General features: G+C 44.6%; 1 protein-coding gene across 3 annotated transcripts in view; it reads left to right on the top strand.

Moving 5' to 3' along the window:
* Positions 1-19,350, top strand: part of ccser2a (coiled-coil serine-rich protein 2a) — a 49,784-nt gene that overhangs the window by 10,339 nt on the left and 20,095 nt on the right. For all 3 annotated transcript variants that reach the window (XM_084470955.1, XM_084470954.1, XM_084470956.1), the window contains exons 2-5: positions 3,540-5,038; positions 5,251-5,462; positions 12,977-13,076; positions 17,666-17,777. In XM_084470955.1, the coding sequence (XP_084327081.1) occupies positions 3,583-5,038; positions 5,251-5,462; positions 12,977-13,076; positions 17,666-17,777 (1,880 nt within the window). In that variant the 5' untranslated portion in view covers positions 3,540-3,582. The remainder of the gene's footprint in view (positions 1-3,539; positions 5,039-5,250; positions 5,463-12,976; positions 13,077-17,665; positions 17,778-19,350) is intronic.

The following is a 19,350-nucleotide window of genomic DNA, read 5'->3' as shown; positions in this document are numbered from 1 at the left end:
GTCTGTGCCCTGTGTTGTTGAATGTGTGCCAGGCGGATGAGAGGTTGTGTCTCACAGTTGAACATCTTTTTTTTGTCCAAGGGAGAATTATTGTACTCTGTTTATTTTAAGGTTTACTTTTTTGTGTGTGTGTGTGTGTGTGTTTTTGTTGGTGACATACACATGTGTTTGATGATGTGACGAGTGGTGTGATGGTAGATTATTCTTCGGCCATGGGTATGGTGTGCTATTGATTTAAGGGCATCTTGATGAATAGAAATGAACAATCTTTGAGCTAATATATTTTATAGCTCTAAAGTTAATATGTAGTGTATACAATATACCTGTACTTATTATCGTATTTATCTATTTAGGTGACTATAACCCCCAATATTCTCGAAAATAAAGGTACTTCTAACATTGTTTTTTTAGTGTTCTTAATGTATGTTTGGAACTATAACTTGAAGTGAACTCCTGCAGCAAATATGTATCAAAGAAACTGTGTCTTTGGTATGATAGTATTGGTTGAGTACCAGATGACCTAGATGTGAGCATGTTGTTCCAGAAGTGTGCCGAGGTGTTGTGACACTGACATTAATATGAATGGTAGTCGGGTGAACCAAGTCTGGACTTAATCTGACTTCCCAACAACCACAGACAACCACATACACACACACACACACGCACAGACCCCACCCAACCCTGCCCCTTCCCAAGGAAAAGAGGCTTTGGCTGCCCTGCAGCGACTGACCTCAATATATATGTGTGTGTGTGTGTGTGTGTGTGTGTGTGTGTGTGTGTGTGTGTGTGTGTGTGTGTGTGTGTGTGTGTGTGTGTGTGTGTGTGTGTGTGTGTGTGTGTGTGACTGAGACTGATTAAACACATTACTCAGCCCGGGTGGCAGAGCTAGGTGGGTGCATTCAGGGTGTTGTGTGTGTGTGCTTCCTTAATGGGGTCAGTTAGCGTGTGTGTGTTTATGAGAGAGAGAGAGAGCGAGGGAGCTCTGCATGAATAGAGAATGAAACACGGTCACGCACAAGCCTGCCCTAACTACTTCAAAGGTTACGTGGAGTATGGCCCTGATATGAACTCTGCTTTGGTCTCAATACACGTTATGAAAAGGATTCCGTCTGCCTTTGAATTCTGAATCACAAAACGATATATTTATCTACATAATGAATTCCACGTTTCCTTAAGTGGAAGAACCAACGGCTATCCTATGTACAGCAATTGATGACTTAATCCTCTCTTAAAAGGCTTGCCTAAAGGTTTTTACAAATTGACTGACGTCTTGCTATTCCCCTAAGCCAACCGGCTGCAAACTAGACCCGACATGTTGCTTTTCAGTTGTGCTAGACCGGTGCATGTAGCCTGATCATGCAGGTGTTCCAGCCGACTATTTACATACGTGCCCATTGACCCATTCAAAGGATCTTAACAGTCTGAGACCGAATGGAAGCTGCATTGAGTCCTCTGTCTCTCCAGTGCACTATCATCCGCCCCCCCGCCCCCTTTCACATTTCCCAGACCTGGCTTCCTTCCCGGTAACATCGAGCCAGTGTCCCCCAGGCTGTTTTTCCATGCGGTTGGTCGTCCCGCTCTTGCTGCCAGGGTCACACAGGGCAGCTCCTGGCATCCACCTCTGGGCCTGCTTATCTGATCGTTTTCTTATTAAGGAGATGGCTGACTCGTGCCCTCAGAGTTCCTCTTTGATTTAGATGAGGATTGTTGAGAAGGGTTCATTATTAGTAGAGAGTGGGAGGCATTAGCTCAGGAGGTAGAGCGGGTTGAGCTGGTAACCGCAAGGTTGCTGGTTCGATCCCCGGCTCCTCCTAGCTAGAGTGTCGTGGTGTCCCTGAGCGAGACGCCCTCACCCTAATTGCTCCTGCCGAGCTGGCTGTCGCCCTGCGTGGTTGACGCCGCCGTCGGTGTGTGAATGTGTGCATGAATGGGTGAATGTCAGTCAACACTGTAAAGCACTTTGGATAAAAGCACTATATCAATGAGGACCATTTACCATTTGGTTCATTAAAGGCTTAACCCACAACAGATAGAAAGTATGTGTATTCGATCATTCCAGCTGTCAGGCAGCTTTTGATGCTTTGCCCCATGACTTGAATTGACTTTGAAAGAACAATGGAGTGACTGCTCTCTCACTCTCCCTCCGAGTCACCTCTAAGTGGCTGGGGATTAAATGGTCAGTAACTCCATATGCAGTCACGCAAAGACAATATACCTGTCTAGTCGTCCTGTCACTAAGACCATTTTGCCATTTAAAGCTTCTGGAGAAGTGATTTCTACAACTCGACAACCGTCTCAAAGCGGATAGGCCCACGATAAGCTAGCAACAGGGAAGAAGGTCAGGGCTAACATCAACGCAGCCTGTGTGTTATTTACGGTACAAGGCTGCTTAGCGTTTGTAAGCATGCCATAGTGTGTTGTGGTGTGTGTGCCACTTCCTATGTTTGTGTGTGTCAATGGACCCAGTGCTCTCTGTGGCACTAAGGCAGATTCACCCAGTGCCTCTGGTGGAATTGTGTTGCTTGTAGAGTAGGTCATCGTGTTAAGGGTCACCTGACTTATTGAGCTTACTCCTGGCTTTTAAAAGATCCACTTTCCCTGTTGAATAGAAAGTAGCCTTTGACTGAAAGAAAAGGCTACATAACACAACACAACGTATCCAGCCAGGACACATAAAATACATTTACTTAAACACACAAAAGAAGCTAGATTGTATAAACATGAGCACCAGGTGCTCTGAGGTAGGGCTGGGCGATTAATCGAATTTTGATCGCGATTTCGATTTCAGAGTGAAACGATCACCAAACTAATATAATCGAGTTGAAACGATTAAAAAAAAAAATAATAATAATTTTTTTTTAACAGCTGGATTCATATCTGGACTTTATTTTCTATTTGACCATTTTGTGTATATTTTTAAGGGGAAATTTCAAAGTTCTCATTTACAAAGTGTTTTTTTTTGGAGAGAAATTATGAATAAACGCATCATGTTTTCAAACTCAAAAATAATCGTTTGAATAATCGAGATTTCAATATTGACCAAAATAATCGTGATTATGATTTTTTCCATAATCGAGCAGCCCTACTCTGAGGAATGAATCCAGGTAATACCTACCTGTTTTTGACTTTGCCTGCTACCTCTGTGCCGGCAGTGGACAGCTCAGCCATAACTTACTGACACAGTTGCCTCAGGCAGCCATATTTTCAGTACATTAATAATACATAGGGTGTGTTTGTCACAGTTAACAGATCCCTTTTCCCTGAGGTAGGATGAAAGGCGTTACACCACAAAGAACATGTGAAATATAATGATTATTGGATGACTTCATACATATTTCATTTTCTTTTTCTAATTCCCAATTTTGCTTGTCTAGGACTAATGTACAAATTTCTTCTTTGACTAAAACCAAAACCTTTCAACAGAGTAAAGGTTAATTGTTCTTCTTGAATATTGGCTGCTGGTAATGGTGGTAAAAAGTGTCGAATGTAATAAAGTCTCAATGCTTCTCCCTCTTTTCTGTCCTCCCTTTACTCCACAGTTCTGTGTGATTCGAGGCCCATACATGCCATTAGTGGCGTCTAATGGAAGAAAAGCCATCGGTTGGAACAGCCATGGTGTCCAGACTGCCTAAGTTTGGTGGCCGCTCCTCCGCAGGTGGCGCAAGCTCCCTCCCCAATGGCTCTGCACAATCCACCCTCCCCAGCCAAGACACCAAAACCCCAGCTACAGCGACACCCCTGAACGGACTGGTCCGCAAACCATCTTTCTCTCTGAAGTGGAGAAGAGAGGCTTGCAGCAGCCCTAGCACGGCCCTGTCCCCCACCGCCCCCACTACTCCTGACGACGTGAAGCCACAGGAGGTCAAACCTCAGACTCCGCTCTTATTGGGCAAGGAGGGGAAAAATGCTACCCCTGGAACGCCCAAAATCCGGAGATCTGGCGCTTCATTACTGTCTGTCTCGAGCCCAAAGGCCATCCCTAAGCAGACCTCTAAGACGCCAAGTACTAAGCTGGCACAGAGCCCCCTCGGAGCTCCCAAAGCCAACCACAATGGATCCAATTCCCCCCTCCGCCCCCGGCCCATGTCTGGTCTCGCGCTGCCAAAGGGGACCTCCGGCCTCCATTTCAGCGGCTCCCAGGACAGCCTGTCTCTGTCCAGTGACAGTCATGACAAGAACATGTCCGTGGACAACATGGTGCGCTCACACAGCTTCACCCACTTCAAACAGATCCCCTCGCCCACCAGCCAGCCCATGACGCGATCCTTCTCCTTCAACCGCGCAGTGGAGCTGGCCAAGCCCCTGGCCAACACCACCCTCCGACCACCCCAGGCCAGCTTCCTTAAGCCCCCACAGCTGAGTAATACTAGGGTGGGCCTCGGAGGGAGCCTCGGCGGTCTGGGTGGAGGTGGACTTCAGTACAGCAGGGGGGGGTCGGCGGCGGCGGCGGCGGCGGCGGCGGCGGCGGCCACCTCCGTCTCCTCCCTCTCCAATAACACCCACTCTACGCCCACCACACCCACTGCCCTGAAGAAGCCTCTCCTTCCCAGCTGCATGACGGCCAAGCCACTGGGGGGTAGTAATGGGGGTTATGTGGGCTACAAGCTGGCCCGGCCTGGGCAGACCAAGCTGCAGAAGCCCTTGTTCATGGGTCGTGTGAAGGGCGACGCCAGGCCTGCGACCGCTCCTGGTTGCTGTGGGAAATCAGGCAAAGAGGCAGAAGATCAGGACACGGGCGAGGTCATTAAAGCAGACTTGCACATTGATGGTGATTACTCTGTTTGTAAAGGAGGAGGAGGAGAGGGTAGACTAAGTAACGGTACTGTGGCAGGGGAGGCCCTGGAGGACATGTCCCTGTCTTCTGCCTCCTCTGTGGAACGAGGGGACACCAGTGAAGAGTTTCTCGAGGATGTTGACAGTGGGGCGGATACGTTCAGTGACGGGGATACGGCTGATACCAAAACTGGCAGCAGCACCCAGCAACGCCTTCGGAGCTTCCTCAATGAGACCATGGAGTGGAGCAACCTTGACGCAGCAGGTACCATTCTGGAGTACAATGAGGACATGCTTTATATATTTTTTTCTTAGATTACGTTTGTTATATGTAATTCTGAGGCACAGGTCTGTCTGTCTGTCTGTCTGTCTGTCTGTCTGTCTGTCTGTCTGTCTGTCTGTCTGTGTGTTTGAATGTGGGCATGGCATGTTTTGGCGTTGGTATCCACGGTGGTCCTGCCTATGTCAACCCTTCAGGTGGTAAAGAGGATGTAGCCCTGCAGGACTCCAAGTGCAGCCCGGTGCTGTCCCCAGAGCGAGATGACCTCCTCCAGGGATCCTCGCTGGAGCTGTCGCCGTCCAACAGCTCTGGAGGCACCTACATGTGGGACGAGGAGGGTCTGGAGCCCCTGGGCGGCGCAGGGATGCACCCCAGTGACAGCTACGATGACTCTGAGCTCAACAGCTTGGTGAGCAACACATTTATGGGTAGCCTTTAGATGCACGAGGCCAATGTTGTGTGGGGGGTAGGATTGTTAACTTAACAAGGACCACAGACATAAGTATCAGAGTTTTCTTCATGCATCAGAGTTTTCTTCATGCCGATTTGCATCTGCCGTCCCTGGGCAGTAAATAACCACATAAAAATATTGTATTTTTATTTTATTTTTGTATTTCTTTGAAAGACTTTATTAACCCCTCACTAGGAGCAGTGGGCAGCCACACAGTGCAGCGCCTGGAGATCATCTCCAGGGCTACTGCCTAGTGCCTAGGTCAAGGGCACCGGCAGGAGTGTTAACCTGTCATGTCACTGGATGTCATCTTTTTTTTTAAATTACTTTTACTTTCTAATCTATTTAAGAGACAAAACAGCAAAACCCGTTAATCCAAATGCAATCCAACTCTGGCATGGGTTTAGACATTTTGACTCTCAGTGATACTGATGTTTCATATCTCATATTACATAAATCATTGGCTATTTCTCAATGGCAGCTGAAGGTGTCCATATATAGACTAACTGAACATTTCAGGTTACACTGATAAAGCACAGGGTCCGGATGGATAACCATAGTGTGCAGTTAATGTTCTCATTGTCCGTAGAATAAATGAAGGGCTATCAGTATCACTCCTGCCAAAGTATCTTAGAGATAAGTATTGGCTGCTGCCCCAGTCCAACCCTCTTTTGTGACAAATTAGACATTTCAGAGCTGTAGATCAATGGGATGGGGTCGGGCGTTGGTGGAGGGGAGCCAAAAGCCTCTTCAGGGCCAAAACTGTTCCAAAGCAGGACAACTACCAGAGCCTTTAAATCTTTAATGCCACGGTGATTGGGAGATTGCTAAGTCGAAGTAACCTTGCACTATGTTCATCCCACATCGGGTACTTTTTGCAGAAAAGCAGCACATTCATGCAGAAGGCAGTATTGTGTTTATGTGTATAACATTTACTGAACGGCCTGTAATTGCTCTTTTTATTGGTCTGGTTGTTACTTTACTTTTTGGTGGACCTTGTTTGGTAGATAGTTTACTGTACAGCCACTGGCCTACAGCACTTTACCTTCTCGACCTGCAAATCAATTGCCCCTTAGGCAGTTTCCTCTGCCTCTAACTAATTAGGGATTAAATGGGTGAAACCCGGGTTGAGAAGGACTGTAACAGGCCCCAGACCTCTAAGTTTTCGTCAAGGAATTTAAATCTGAACCAAGGCTGTGTGTCAATCATCTGTATTTTTCGCTCTGTATTCCCCATACATAGAACATGATCTCAAAAATGCACACATATATTAATAGGATTAAGTTATGAACGTATAACTAGCTTTGCAGGGCTCAAAACTCAAATGTACTGGTGCCACTTTCTTTTTCATTTGATGGAACCCTAACAAATTGGGTCCTTTTTCCACTGCTGTGTTGCAGTATTGGCATGTCCTTTGTCACATACCATTGATCTGTGTACCTTCATCTGAAAAGATTAACTCGCTTGAAATAAGTTTGCTTGAATCGCTTGAATAAGGCTTTTGTTGCGTAGGTGGTCTTTCTTACCTCCGGTGCCTAGACATCTGCTCACAAACCAACTGTTCCTGCTTTTCCTCCTATATGAAGAATAACAGTGTGGTAATTAGGTAATATACTCCACTTCTGATTATTTTTACTTTTCTGGGGAGCCGTCACCCAGAATAGTGCGACTGTGTTATTTCTTTGCACGCTCTTATCTTGAGTAGAACTATTTCTGTGGTGCAATTTCATTGAAACTTTGCACAGTGCACCAACTGCTCTTTTAGCTGTGTTTGAACCTTAAGTCTGTGTGTTTCCAATAAGAGCACTCATACCAGCGCTGCATATAGCTGCTCTATAACTTCCAGCACCGCTCAAAAGCTTTATCACCACCCATCATATTAAACACAGAACACGACTAAAATCAAATCAAATTCCTAGCTTGTTAGGAAGCTTGTAGCTTGTTCAAGCTTGTTCTAAATACTGAAAAAGAATCGACTTGTCAACTTATGTTGGTGTCGCGAGAGATGGTGCAGGGCCACTGTTACATTGTGTTGGGAGAACCATGATATATATCAGGTTTTTTTACAGGCAGTGATGCAACGTGGAAAAATGACCTCGTATCCACATGATGAATGGTCGCAAAAGCATCAATTTCGGTTGCAGCCTTGAGCTCTGCTATGTATTGTGCATTTTGGTACTGTTCAGCATTTTCTGGCGTCATAACATCATTCTGGCAATAGAAATTTAGAAAGATGACTTTGCATGTGTGTACATGCAAGTGGGTGTAGGGTGAGGCATGTTGGTAATTTACAAAAATATTTATACAAAAGAATAATTGGTGCGGGGGAAATAGAAAGATGCATTCATGTTTCATGAATTCACGAATGTGTTTCACACTGTAATTAGTTTATAGGGCCATCATGTGGCTTAGTGGAGCCTTTGCGATGTACATTATGGAAACATCTTTTACATTTAAATCCAACAAGCACGATGATACCCCTGGACACCAATATTATAGCAGATACACTTTAATTCCTCCATATCGTTATGCTATATCACTGCTTCTCGGCTCTGTACTACTGGAAGATATTGTTTTGCATATATTTATGAACCATGCATTAACTTGCAGGTTTTCCCACACGGGGACAATCAAGGGAGATAAACAAAAGAGAGAGGATGTGAGATAGTAAACAAAGTACGAAAAAGCAATTGACTTAGTGACTCCGCAGTAACGCATGGCTATAATGTGTAGGGAGTGTAGGGAGTCTGCCTCGGAGAGATCTTACTCTTATTTGATCGGGGCAATGGGAGCTATTTCATTAGAAGAATTAATCTCTCTCTGCCACCTTCGCTCTCCATTTCAGGCTTGTCTTCCAGCTCCTTTTCTCTTCCTCCCTGACTTAATTTCATTAGCAAACAAGTTAACGAAGTCTCCCTTGCCCGAGCGCCAGCACGCAATCACATAGTCTTTCAAAGGGTATATATATATACTGTATGTATACCTCCCTCTGTTGCCTAGATGCCGGCTCTCAAGCTAATTGGGGGGAGCGGGGGCTCTGCGACCGGTTTAACTATACTCACTAAACTACTTTGGTGTGAACTACTTTACTTTGTGGTGTCAGCTCCGATTTACTTCTGCGGTGGGGGGGTGGGTTAAACCTCTCGGGAGCGCTAGTCTCAAATAGTGAACAATAATTAGGAAAAGTTGCCATGCCAAATCCGTTATAGTGGCACTGAGCGAAACCCCATGGACGATTACAAACGACCGCCTACTTTTCTGTTTTAATCGTCAGAGACATTCTTTTAGCAGCCCGTGCATAGAGACAGCCTAGATGAAGACAAATAGCGTTGTTGTTTTTCTGCGTTATGTCTGTAACTTGAAATTTACAGTTTTTCTTTTCTTGTTTGGAACAGGACAGCAAAGCAGATGAAATATTCAGACGCAACTCCCAGGGATGGGTTTAAATAAGCTGTAGTGTCCAGTGGCCATGTGGGGGCACTGTGTCTCCTTCTGTGTGTGTGTGTGTGTGTGTGAGCAAGAGTGCACACACACTGCATATGTCCATTAGTCTGGCTGTCTTTATCTATATATCATAGAATCAAAGTCTGGGCAGGCAGAACCCATCACGCCGATCCGCCCAGAAGCGTTTGGGCAGAACGTGCACGTTGATGTGAATTATGCAGCCAATGGGTACATCCTGCACTGCCGCCTCAGATATGGCGTAATGATGATGTATATGTCATCTATAAACATCAAAAGGATTCAGAGAAATATGTCCACATTGGTCGATGCACGATACAGTGCATTGTGCATTGGTGCTTATCAAGCAGCTTCAGCCAATGTTCATGCTGCTGTGTGCTGTTAAACTAGTGCCCTTTTCTTGGTCTGAATATCTGGTGACTTGTAAAGGCAGCATTTTATATTTGATATTTGATATAATATTATAAATACAATTCAGTTGGGAGCCCCTTGGGAATGGACGTACTCCATTAACTCTGTCTGTCTGATTCATTTATTTTTTTAATTCAAACATTTATATGTCCCTTGAAAACGTCACACCGATTCCCCATATACAGGACATATACAGTACACTCAAAAAGGGCAACATGTAAGATTTGACTGCCAAATTATTCCCTCAAACATTATGGGGGCTGCCTATCACCAGGACCGTGTTGTGTCCCACCCCTAACCATTACCACTGGTCTGAACCACGTATTGACAAACAGCAAACATATTAAGGCTGTCACTAACGGTATACAATTAGCTAGCTTTAAAAGCTATTGCTACACAGCCAACGTTATAATTAACGGCTGTTTACTTAGGCTAATAGGAACGTTGCTTCTATTTGATCGTTTTCTTTGATGGAGAAAACACCCTCTTGGCAGCTCTTCTTCGTCCTCCTGTCATGTCGGACAGGGCAGACTGGACGCTGCAGTGACGGGGACCTCTTGAGGTACAAAGTGGTATTACGAGACGGTACAGACTGCAGCTTTCTGGGCTAGCTGCTAACTTATGTGAATATCTGCAACACAAAACAGAAGCGTTTCTACATAACCTCAAAACTGTTCTTTCTTCCCATAATGTTGATCATTTAAGTTGAAAAGGTTTCAATTTAACATTTCAAACTGCTTATCTTACCTTTAAACCATCATTCACGTAAGTCATTGTTTACCTAGGTCATGGTTCACTTTATTTCTGTAGAGCTATAGGGAAGGCTAAACCTTCCCTACTTTGTTTTTCTTAACTCCCACTGGCTCTGTGATACTCCACCAGGCGGACCTACAGTGTAAACTAACGCCTTTTGTCTGTGTGTGAGTGTGTCTTTTTTTTTTGTCTCTTACCACACAAACAATCACTGTCTCTTTTTCTCTCTGACTCTCTGACATGCACGCACGCACACACACACACACACACACACACACACACACACACACACACACACACACACACACACACACACACACACACACAACACACAGAGTGATGTGAGCAATTGCTGAAATTACAGGTTATAGTCTCATGACCACTACTTTAAGTTTCCAACCACAACCCCAACCTGTAATTTCAGTATTTCCAGGGAGTGCTCTTACAGAGAAAGTTCACTTTCACTTAATTGTGTATCTTTTATTTTATTTGTTTTTGCTGTAATAATTGCTGCTATTTATATTTTATAATGCACGTCCACAATTTGGATCTTTCACTCTCCTGAATAGCATGCCATCTGCAGTGAAACCCAAATAAGGTCACCCAAGTATGATAAGGGTGTAATGACAATGGCACTGACATGTTATTAATATGACGATATACCTGACATACAAGACAGTGTATGTACACTTTGTACAATTTGTACGTGTTCCGCTTTTTCTTTGCACAAAATAGGCTGCGACATACTAAACAGCATTCATTTACTTACCATCCCACTACTTAGTGCTGTACCAAATTGGGGGGGGGGGGGGGGGGGGGGGGGGGGGTGGGGGGTGGGTCAGGAAATAGGATTACAAAGGAATGTGCCAGTTATTGAAGTGCAGAGGACGTTGGGTCCATCAAATGCCGGTAACACCACAGATATGGAGAATCAAGACATTTAATGTGTTCTCAATGTCACAGCAAAGATACTTCACACCTGCCTGACCCTTTTCACCAACGTTAGCGCAGCACTTCACCTTAAAAGGCCACGCATAGCTATAACCAGACACAGAGTATGTCCTTAAATTGTCTAATTGGACCCAGGATGTTTAAGAATTTGTCAAGTAACCACAACGACACAATTAACACCTAAAAATAGGGTTGACCTCAGAAAAAGGAGTGAAGAGCCAAAGTAAAAAGTATAAAAGTATGCTTATACTCTCCAAAGAGCGCAACTGGCGCAATGAACACAAGGGAAGAAAGATAACCTTTGAAGAAGATTGTGTGACAGATTTAGCTAAACACATTCAACACAAAAAACCATTGCATGGTCTTGCAAAGAAAGTCCTGGAGATAGTCTCAAGGGAAGATACAAAAGCTGGAGGTACAATTCAGTTTCCTTTTTGTTAGGTTCAAATCTTTTATATTCTTCTTTCCAGAACACAGACACAAGTGTTGTCTGGTTCATTCAAGGGTAAACTGTCAAAAATTGGCAACGATAACAAAGACTGGGTAGATTTTCAAGCAATTTCAATCAGCGTTTGTTCCTGTTTGGTCGAAAGGTTTGATGGAAGTCGGGTCCTGATCATAACGTGCACCATGACGCAGACGCCAGGAAAACCTTTCCCTGTCGGTTTTGACGCTGTGCACAGTGCTGGCTTCAGACTTGTCAGTTTGTTCTCTTCTGGTGCCATCTTTCTGTGACAGACTGTGATAAAATGTACAGAGCTGAAATGACTATTCTCCATGCAAGTTTTAACAAAACTCCCGTTCAGTCACCACAACTTGACATTGCTTCTTGTCAATTCATATGAATGCTCAACAAAGTTGAGTGTCGTCTTCGATAATGAGGGTAGAGAATTCCTTGCTATGGTTGTCTATATCTTCGACTGCATGATACAGATAGTGGCATCACAGAGGTTGATTGACAGTAGACACATCATTTATGTATTATACATAACTAGGCACATTTTTCAAGAGATAAAAGGGCTTGTTTGATTTAATAAAGGACTCAACAGTACAAACACTTTTGACTTGACTCACAATTTGATTGACTTTGAAGAAATACCCCATAACAATTATTTCTTCTTTCTTATTTCTTTGTCCAAGTCCGTTGGCACCATTTGGAGCGTCAGCAGTTATCATTAAAGACACTGTTTGTTCAATCAGGACTTATTTGGTGGACGGCCCTTTTCAGGGGCCCCTCCAATTCATTATCATTTTCTGCTGAAGCACGAAATTGCCTGGGAAAACAATATTTTCAGCGATTGATTTGTGCTCACCCATGGTCCACCAAGAGTCGGCACAGGGTACACACCCACTACATAAGACATATTTCGTCATCGCATGCTCTTAATCTCAGAAGATACTGCAGAGGTATTCTAACCAGTTGAACCATTATACAAGCAGCTCATCAGATGGTGATTAGCTGTTCATACAAACGTGAATTACGTCCATCAACACCACAGATGCTGGCCCGTAGTAACCTTCCTTTTCACACTACTACTGTTTTAAAATCCAGCAGAAACAACATCTATAGACGGACGTTGATGAATGCATGACAGGTGGTGTGATATGTTGTTTATCTATATTTAACCCTAACCCTAACCATAACTATCTATAACTGTATCTATGGTGTTTCCGACTGAACTTTGTTAAGCACTTTGTGACAATGGCTCTGGAAAGGTGCAATATATGCATTCTGTTCTTACTTACTTACTTCCTTCCTGTGGGGGAGTGTGTGTGTGGATGACGGTTGGTTTAATGAGCAGCCTCACAAAAACGGATTAATGCTCAATTCTTGAATAGTACCAAGCGATGAATAGCCTGCATCAGGTGGATATAATATTTTGCTTGTGCCCCAGGCTATTTTGAACCACCTGGAGCCCCTGTCTGTCGAAGACCTGGACGACGACGACCTGATGCTGGAGCTGGACCTGCCAGAAGATGTTCTGCTGCACCACGGTCAGCACACACACACACTCACGCACGCACGCACGCACGCACGCACAAGCACACAAACACACAAACACATGCACAAGCACACACAGACTCACTTATACACACAGACATAGTTATACACACATATTCACACACTCACACACACACTCTTACACACACATATTCACAGTCACTCATGCACACATTCACAAACAAACACAGACTCACTTATACACACAGACATACTTATACACACATATTCACACACTCACACAAACACTCTTACACACACTCACAGTCACTCATGCACACAATTAAAAAACAGACACAGGTAATATTATATATATATATATATATATATATAATTTATTTTACAAAGATTTTAATATTTGAGGTTATACCGTGGCCAGGGCCAACAGTTGAATCTGATCGGCTGGGGGTTGCCTGTTTTTCTTGCATAATCAGATACCTCCAGCAATGCTGTTTGATCAAAATTGTAAATTAATGCAGTAGCAAGGTTCAAGCATTTTATTACTCCCGATAGCATGCATTGGCATATAATAAAGCTCAAATAAATGGAATTTCTTGCCTAGGGTGGAACTTTGCGTCTGTAATATCCATTAAAATCTTTTAATGGACACCTCACTGTGTATTAGTCACTGCGACTCATTTTATATTTTGCTGCCTCTCTGATGACTTATTGCATTATAACACCATCACGCCCCTGGTTACCAACGGAGCCCATGCACTCCCATACTGAGGAATGATGCTACGCAACAGTCTCTCTCTCTGTCACACACACACACACACACACACACACACACACACACACACACACACACACACACACACACACACACACACACACACACACACACACACACTAGGGTTTTTCTTCTTAACCAGAGGACGTATGTTTTAGTTTGAGCATTATATGGAAAAAGCACATATGTTTTCCATTGAGAATAAACATTGTTGTAATTAGACGAGCAACCTCTCTATATTCCCGTTTCATTAAACTCGATCATGCCACGGTGTGGTTGAAAGTGATGGTAATGCAAACAGCAATTTTCCTTATCTGAACACTCCACGCTCTGTCATCAGCTGGATGCAGTTCCCCCCTGCAGAAAGCTGGGCACAGTACATTGTTACCACACAACAAAGTAATGAATGATGGGGGTAATGCTGTTGTGTATGGTGCTATGTAGGCATGCACATTCTATAGTGTTGGAGCGCTAGGGATGAAGAGAGAGTGAGAGGGAGAGAGAGAGAGAGAGAGGATTGGTGAAAGTTTACAGTCCCTTTTCCAGCTATAATTTTGGTGAAATCACAGCTGGAATGTGTTTTGAGTTTTCACTTATCAATTGAAAAATGCTGCTTTTGCAACCGATGTTGTGTATCAGCTGGTTTGGTATTCATTATAACGCCCGCACAAAGGCACACATGCACACACATGCACACACACACACACACACACACACACTCTGTGTATCTTTCTCCCACATGCACGCACATTGGAGGGCAAACTGCACGTGGATGACGTTATTTGTTGTTCTGACATCATTTTTTGTAAACAATCAAATCCTTGTTTCTCTAGTGTATTTGTGAGAGAATGATGTAAGGGGGGTGGAGAGAGAGAGAGAGAGAGAGGGGGATAGTAAAAGAGACAGAGCACAAGAGAAAGTGTGAGAGAGGGAATGGAATGTTCCCTCCCATGGAATGTGAATCAGGGCCGGTGTCCCTCCCTTCTCCTGTTGGGAAGAGGTCATATTTATAGCAGTGTGTCATAGTCAGGGGTTGTCACCAAGGGAGGGACAGAGTTGGCCAGTTACAGGGACTGAGAGAGAGAGAGAGAGAGAGAGACATATACATGCAGAGAGAGACACACGCAGACGGGTACCAGACGGGTAGAGTTGTACAGATACAGTGACTGAGAAAGAGACAGAGATGGCACAGAGTTGGACAGATACAGTGACGGAGCGAGAGACATACAAATGCAGAGAGAGACACAGAGTTGGACAGATACAGTGACTTTAGAAAGAGACAGAGAAAGAGACAGAGATGGCACATAGTTGGACAGGATACAGTGACGGAGCGAGAGACATACAAATGCAGAGAGAGACACAGAGTTGGACAGATGCACTGACTGAGAAAGAGACATATGGAAACGGAGAGAGAGCGACACAGACAGGTACCACCGAGTTGTACAGATAAAGTGACATGGAGCTGCAGAGAGAGAAACAGAGATGGCACAGAGTTGGACAGATACAGTGACTGAGACAGAGGGAGACGTAGAGATACAGAGAGAGAGAGAAGTGCCACATAGTTAGACTGAGACTGTGACCAAGAGGAAGAGAGACACAAAGAGACAGAGATGGCGCAGAGTTGGTCAGATACAGAGAGGGAGGGAGAGAGAGGGAGAGAGGGAGCTATGCCACACAGTACTGTCAGGCTCTATTTTACAGGCTGTAAAATCGGAGGGAGGGGACTCTTTACTTTGCTCCCTCCCTTCTTTCCTATGGACCGCTGATCGCTGCACACAGGCGAAGAAGACGGGGAGAAGTGGGAGGAGTGGCACAAAATGGGTGGTCAGAAGAAGATGGATGGGAAGGGGTGCCTCTTGCAGTATTTTTCACCCAGCTGCCAGGTCCTGTGACTGGGCAGGGTGCTGGGGTCTTTTCCCCAGCCATAGCTCAGCTGTCTTAACTTCCTTGTTTGGCCACAGAGCCAGAGTCACTTACTCAGCCCCCTCTCTCTCTCTCTCTCTCTCTCTCTCTCTCTCTCTCTCTCTCTCTCTCTCTCTCTCTCTTTCTCTCTCCCTCTCTCCCTCTCTCCCTCCCCACAGGCTCATAGTTTCCTCTCTCTGAATGGCGCTACCCAGAGTTTCTCTCTCTCTGTCTAGCACCACTGAGCCCCGGCTCATAGTTTCCCCTCTCTGAAAGTAGACACCCAGAGAGTTTCGCTCTCTCTCTCTCCAGAACCACAGACTGCTAGTTTCCTCTCTCTGAATGCAGTTACCCAGACAGTTCCTCTCTCTCTCTCTCTCTCTCTCTCTATCTCTCTCTCTCTCTCTCTCTCACACTCTCTCGCACACACGCACACACACGTACACACAAAAACAAGTGCTGTCAACATAGCCGGATCTTTAAACCGCTCCTCAGCTGACATGGCAGGGAGTCATGTAGCTCTCCATCTCCATTTTGATTTCTGGTCCCATTTGTTTTGGGGTGTTTTTTTTTAAAGGGGAATCAGCGCGTTGTTTTCGTTTGTCCCCGGGAGAGAGACATGTCAAGAGTTCTCGGAGTGTAACAGGCGACTTTCAGACAGGCGGTCTCCTATGCAATGTGACCACTCTACGGGGGTAAGGTGTTTGTTGAACCGCACTGCTGAATCTCTTTTAGCTTTGATTTGTGCTGTTTTCACCTCCCCCCCCCCCCCCCCAGACCTCCTCTCTCCTCTGTCTGAAACCCTTATGTTCTTAGCTCTAGTAAGAGTCGTAAAACCGTGCCTGGAATGTAGAAAATCTTTGATTTCCTGGTGAGTCTCGCTTGTGTTACTTAAATCTTACCGGCAGCCGTGGTTCATATCAACATTCAACGCTTTGAATGTTGTCATCCCACTGTTTTTCCTCTTCCTCCTTGGGAATCAAAACACTTGTTTGTCTCTTTGTGTGATTGTGTGTATTTATATTGACATATCCCTTTTTGAATGCGGCATATCCTTGTTTTGAAAAAGGCTAGAGCATGCTACAAATTTAACTCTGTATGTAAACACAAGGTAAGAAGGAGAAATAACCGTGCTGTATATCTCCACCACACACACACACACACACAAACTATTTAGCCCGCAGGCAAAGCCAGGTCTCCCTGGTCTCTCATCACACTGTTGACCTCCTCCTTTTGGAACATGTATAGCATTTCTATGGGCAACCTCTGGCCTTACCTGCGTGATGAGCACCTCAACAATGCGATGCCCACAGTGGTACCGGTATGAGGCAGGTAACAGGGTCGTTTGGTTTACGATGTTCAGAGCTCAGGGCATGCCTCTTCCCCCCCTCTACCTCGCACCCTGTCTCACTCTTTCTCCCATCTCATTATTCCTTTCCCCTCTTTGCTTTTTATTGCAGGGTTTAGTATATAGTGGTCATACAGGATGATGATTACAAATGCAAAAGCATAGGCGTGCGTCCTATTCGCTCACTTGGCCCTGGGTTGAAAAGCCCTGCAAAAACATGTGCGTGTGCCAGTTGTGTTCCACATAGTGCATGTCTTTTTTTTCATTTTCATTAGATGATGTGTAGGGTGTTAGAATATTTTACGGCGATGGCCACAAACACACAAGCACAGACTTCCATCCTATGTGATTGATCCCTCGCGGTAAAAAAGCGGTGAATGTCAAGAATGCCAAAAAACCAAAAGGTATTTGCCAGTTGAAACACATCTCCTGAATTCTGGACATATCGTACGTGCCAGATCAGTTGTATTCCACATACAGTATGTATTATCATAAGTATACATATTATTTACTTTCCTTCTGGTCCTTGTTTCCGCCCTCATCATGATGCCTGCAGTGTGTCAGCGTAACGCTGGGTCATGTGTCTTTTCCCCACGCAGACTCTGACAGGATGTCCACCGGTGGGGGTTCAGAGAGGGCTGGGCGCCAGGGCCGCTGGCGGCGGAAGCAGCATCGCTGGAACGGACCCGACCACTTCCACAATGACAACAGGTTAAATACATACAACAGGCTTGATGCATGCAACAGGCTGGATACATGCAACAAGCTGGATACATACAACAGGCTTGATGCATGCAACAGGCTGGATACATGCAACAGGCTGGATACATGCAACAGGCTGGATACATGCAACAGGATAGATACATTCAACAGGCTGGATACATGCAACAGGATAGATAAATGCAACAGGCTGGAAACATGCAACAAGTTAGATACATGCAACAGGTTAGATACATGCAACAGGTTAGATACATACAACAGGCTGGATACATGCAACAGGCTGGATACATACAACAGGTTAAATACAAGAAACAGGTTTATTATTATTATTAATGTTTATTTGATGTGGACATAGCAATTACATTGGACAAACCAGATGCATGGTTTGAGTGTTTTAGCACACGTGCTAATTCACAACACAAAGGCCAAAGGCGGCTTTTGAAAAGTTAGAACAATTAAAATAGAAAGGAAGGAAAGAGAAAAAACAAAAAAACAACAACAAATGCAAGCTTTTTTACATGTTAATTGCATACATACTCTACAGAGCAAGGGCAACATGATCAAGCAATCCACCAGTTAAGAAGTATTCATGTGAGCACTGTTGTTTAGGGTTAGTCATTGTTTGAGACCTTTGTTAAAAGCATTTATGTTGGTCTCTAAGTTTAGGTCAGTGGGTAGAGAGTTCCAAAGTTTGGCCCCCTTTACAGAGAGAGCAGACTGACGAATGAAGTCTTGCATCTTGGGACGAGACAATCACCGCTAGTGGAGGCTCGAGTGATCGCTCTGTGAGAGCTCTGAGTACTGAAATTCATAACGTTTCAAAAAGTGAGACGGTCGTGTTTTCTTATGATGCGGCAGTGATGCCATTTCATTGTTTTTTCATAGGTTAGATACATGCAACAGGTTAGATACATGCAACAGGCTGGATACATGCAACAGGCTGGATACATGCAACAGGCTGGATACATGCAACAGGCTGGATACATGCAACAGGCTGGATACATGCAACAGGCTGGATACATGCAACAGGCTATATATATGCAACAGGCTAGATATATGCAACAGGCTGGATACATACAACAGGTGAAATACATACCACAGGCTGAATACATACAACATTTAAGCAATAGATCACGACAGGCTGTGGTATGTTCTCATTATACCACAGTTAAGGGGCATTGTCCGTCCCAACACGCAGCGGAGGGACGGCGACCCCCTTAACTGTGGTATAATGAGAACATTTCACTGACTGAAGTGATCTATTGCTTTTATAAAACGGTGACGTAAGTATGGCGAAATGAAAGTCATAGACACCCTCAATTTTGAAAAAGTGAGAAAGTCTGAAAAGCATTTTTTTAACGAATACAAAAATGTAGTCCCTCCTGACTGCCTGCAGAGTACGCGGCGGTTGCTATGCAACACACTGTAGCATCCTTCAGAGAGAAGGCTAGAGACGGTAGCTCGGTTTGCCGGCAATTTAGCCTACGGAACTCTGTAAACTGAATGGGCGTCATAGCTGTGTGTATACGCTCATTATACAGTTGGGAACCAATCAGATCGCTTG

This window comes from Micromesistius poutassou (genome assembly GCF_964030765.1).
Source record: "Micromesistius poutassou genome assembly, chromosome: 7".
Lineage (NCBI taxonomy): Eukaryota > Metazoa > Chordata > Actinopteri > Gadiformes > Gadidae > Micromesistius > Micromesistius poutassou.
Note: the sequence above shows the minus strand (reverse complement) of the source record. Positions and strands in the feature narration are given on the sequence as shown.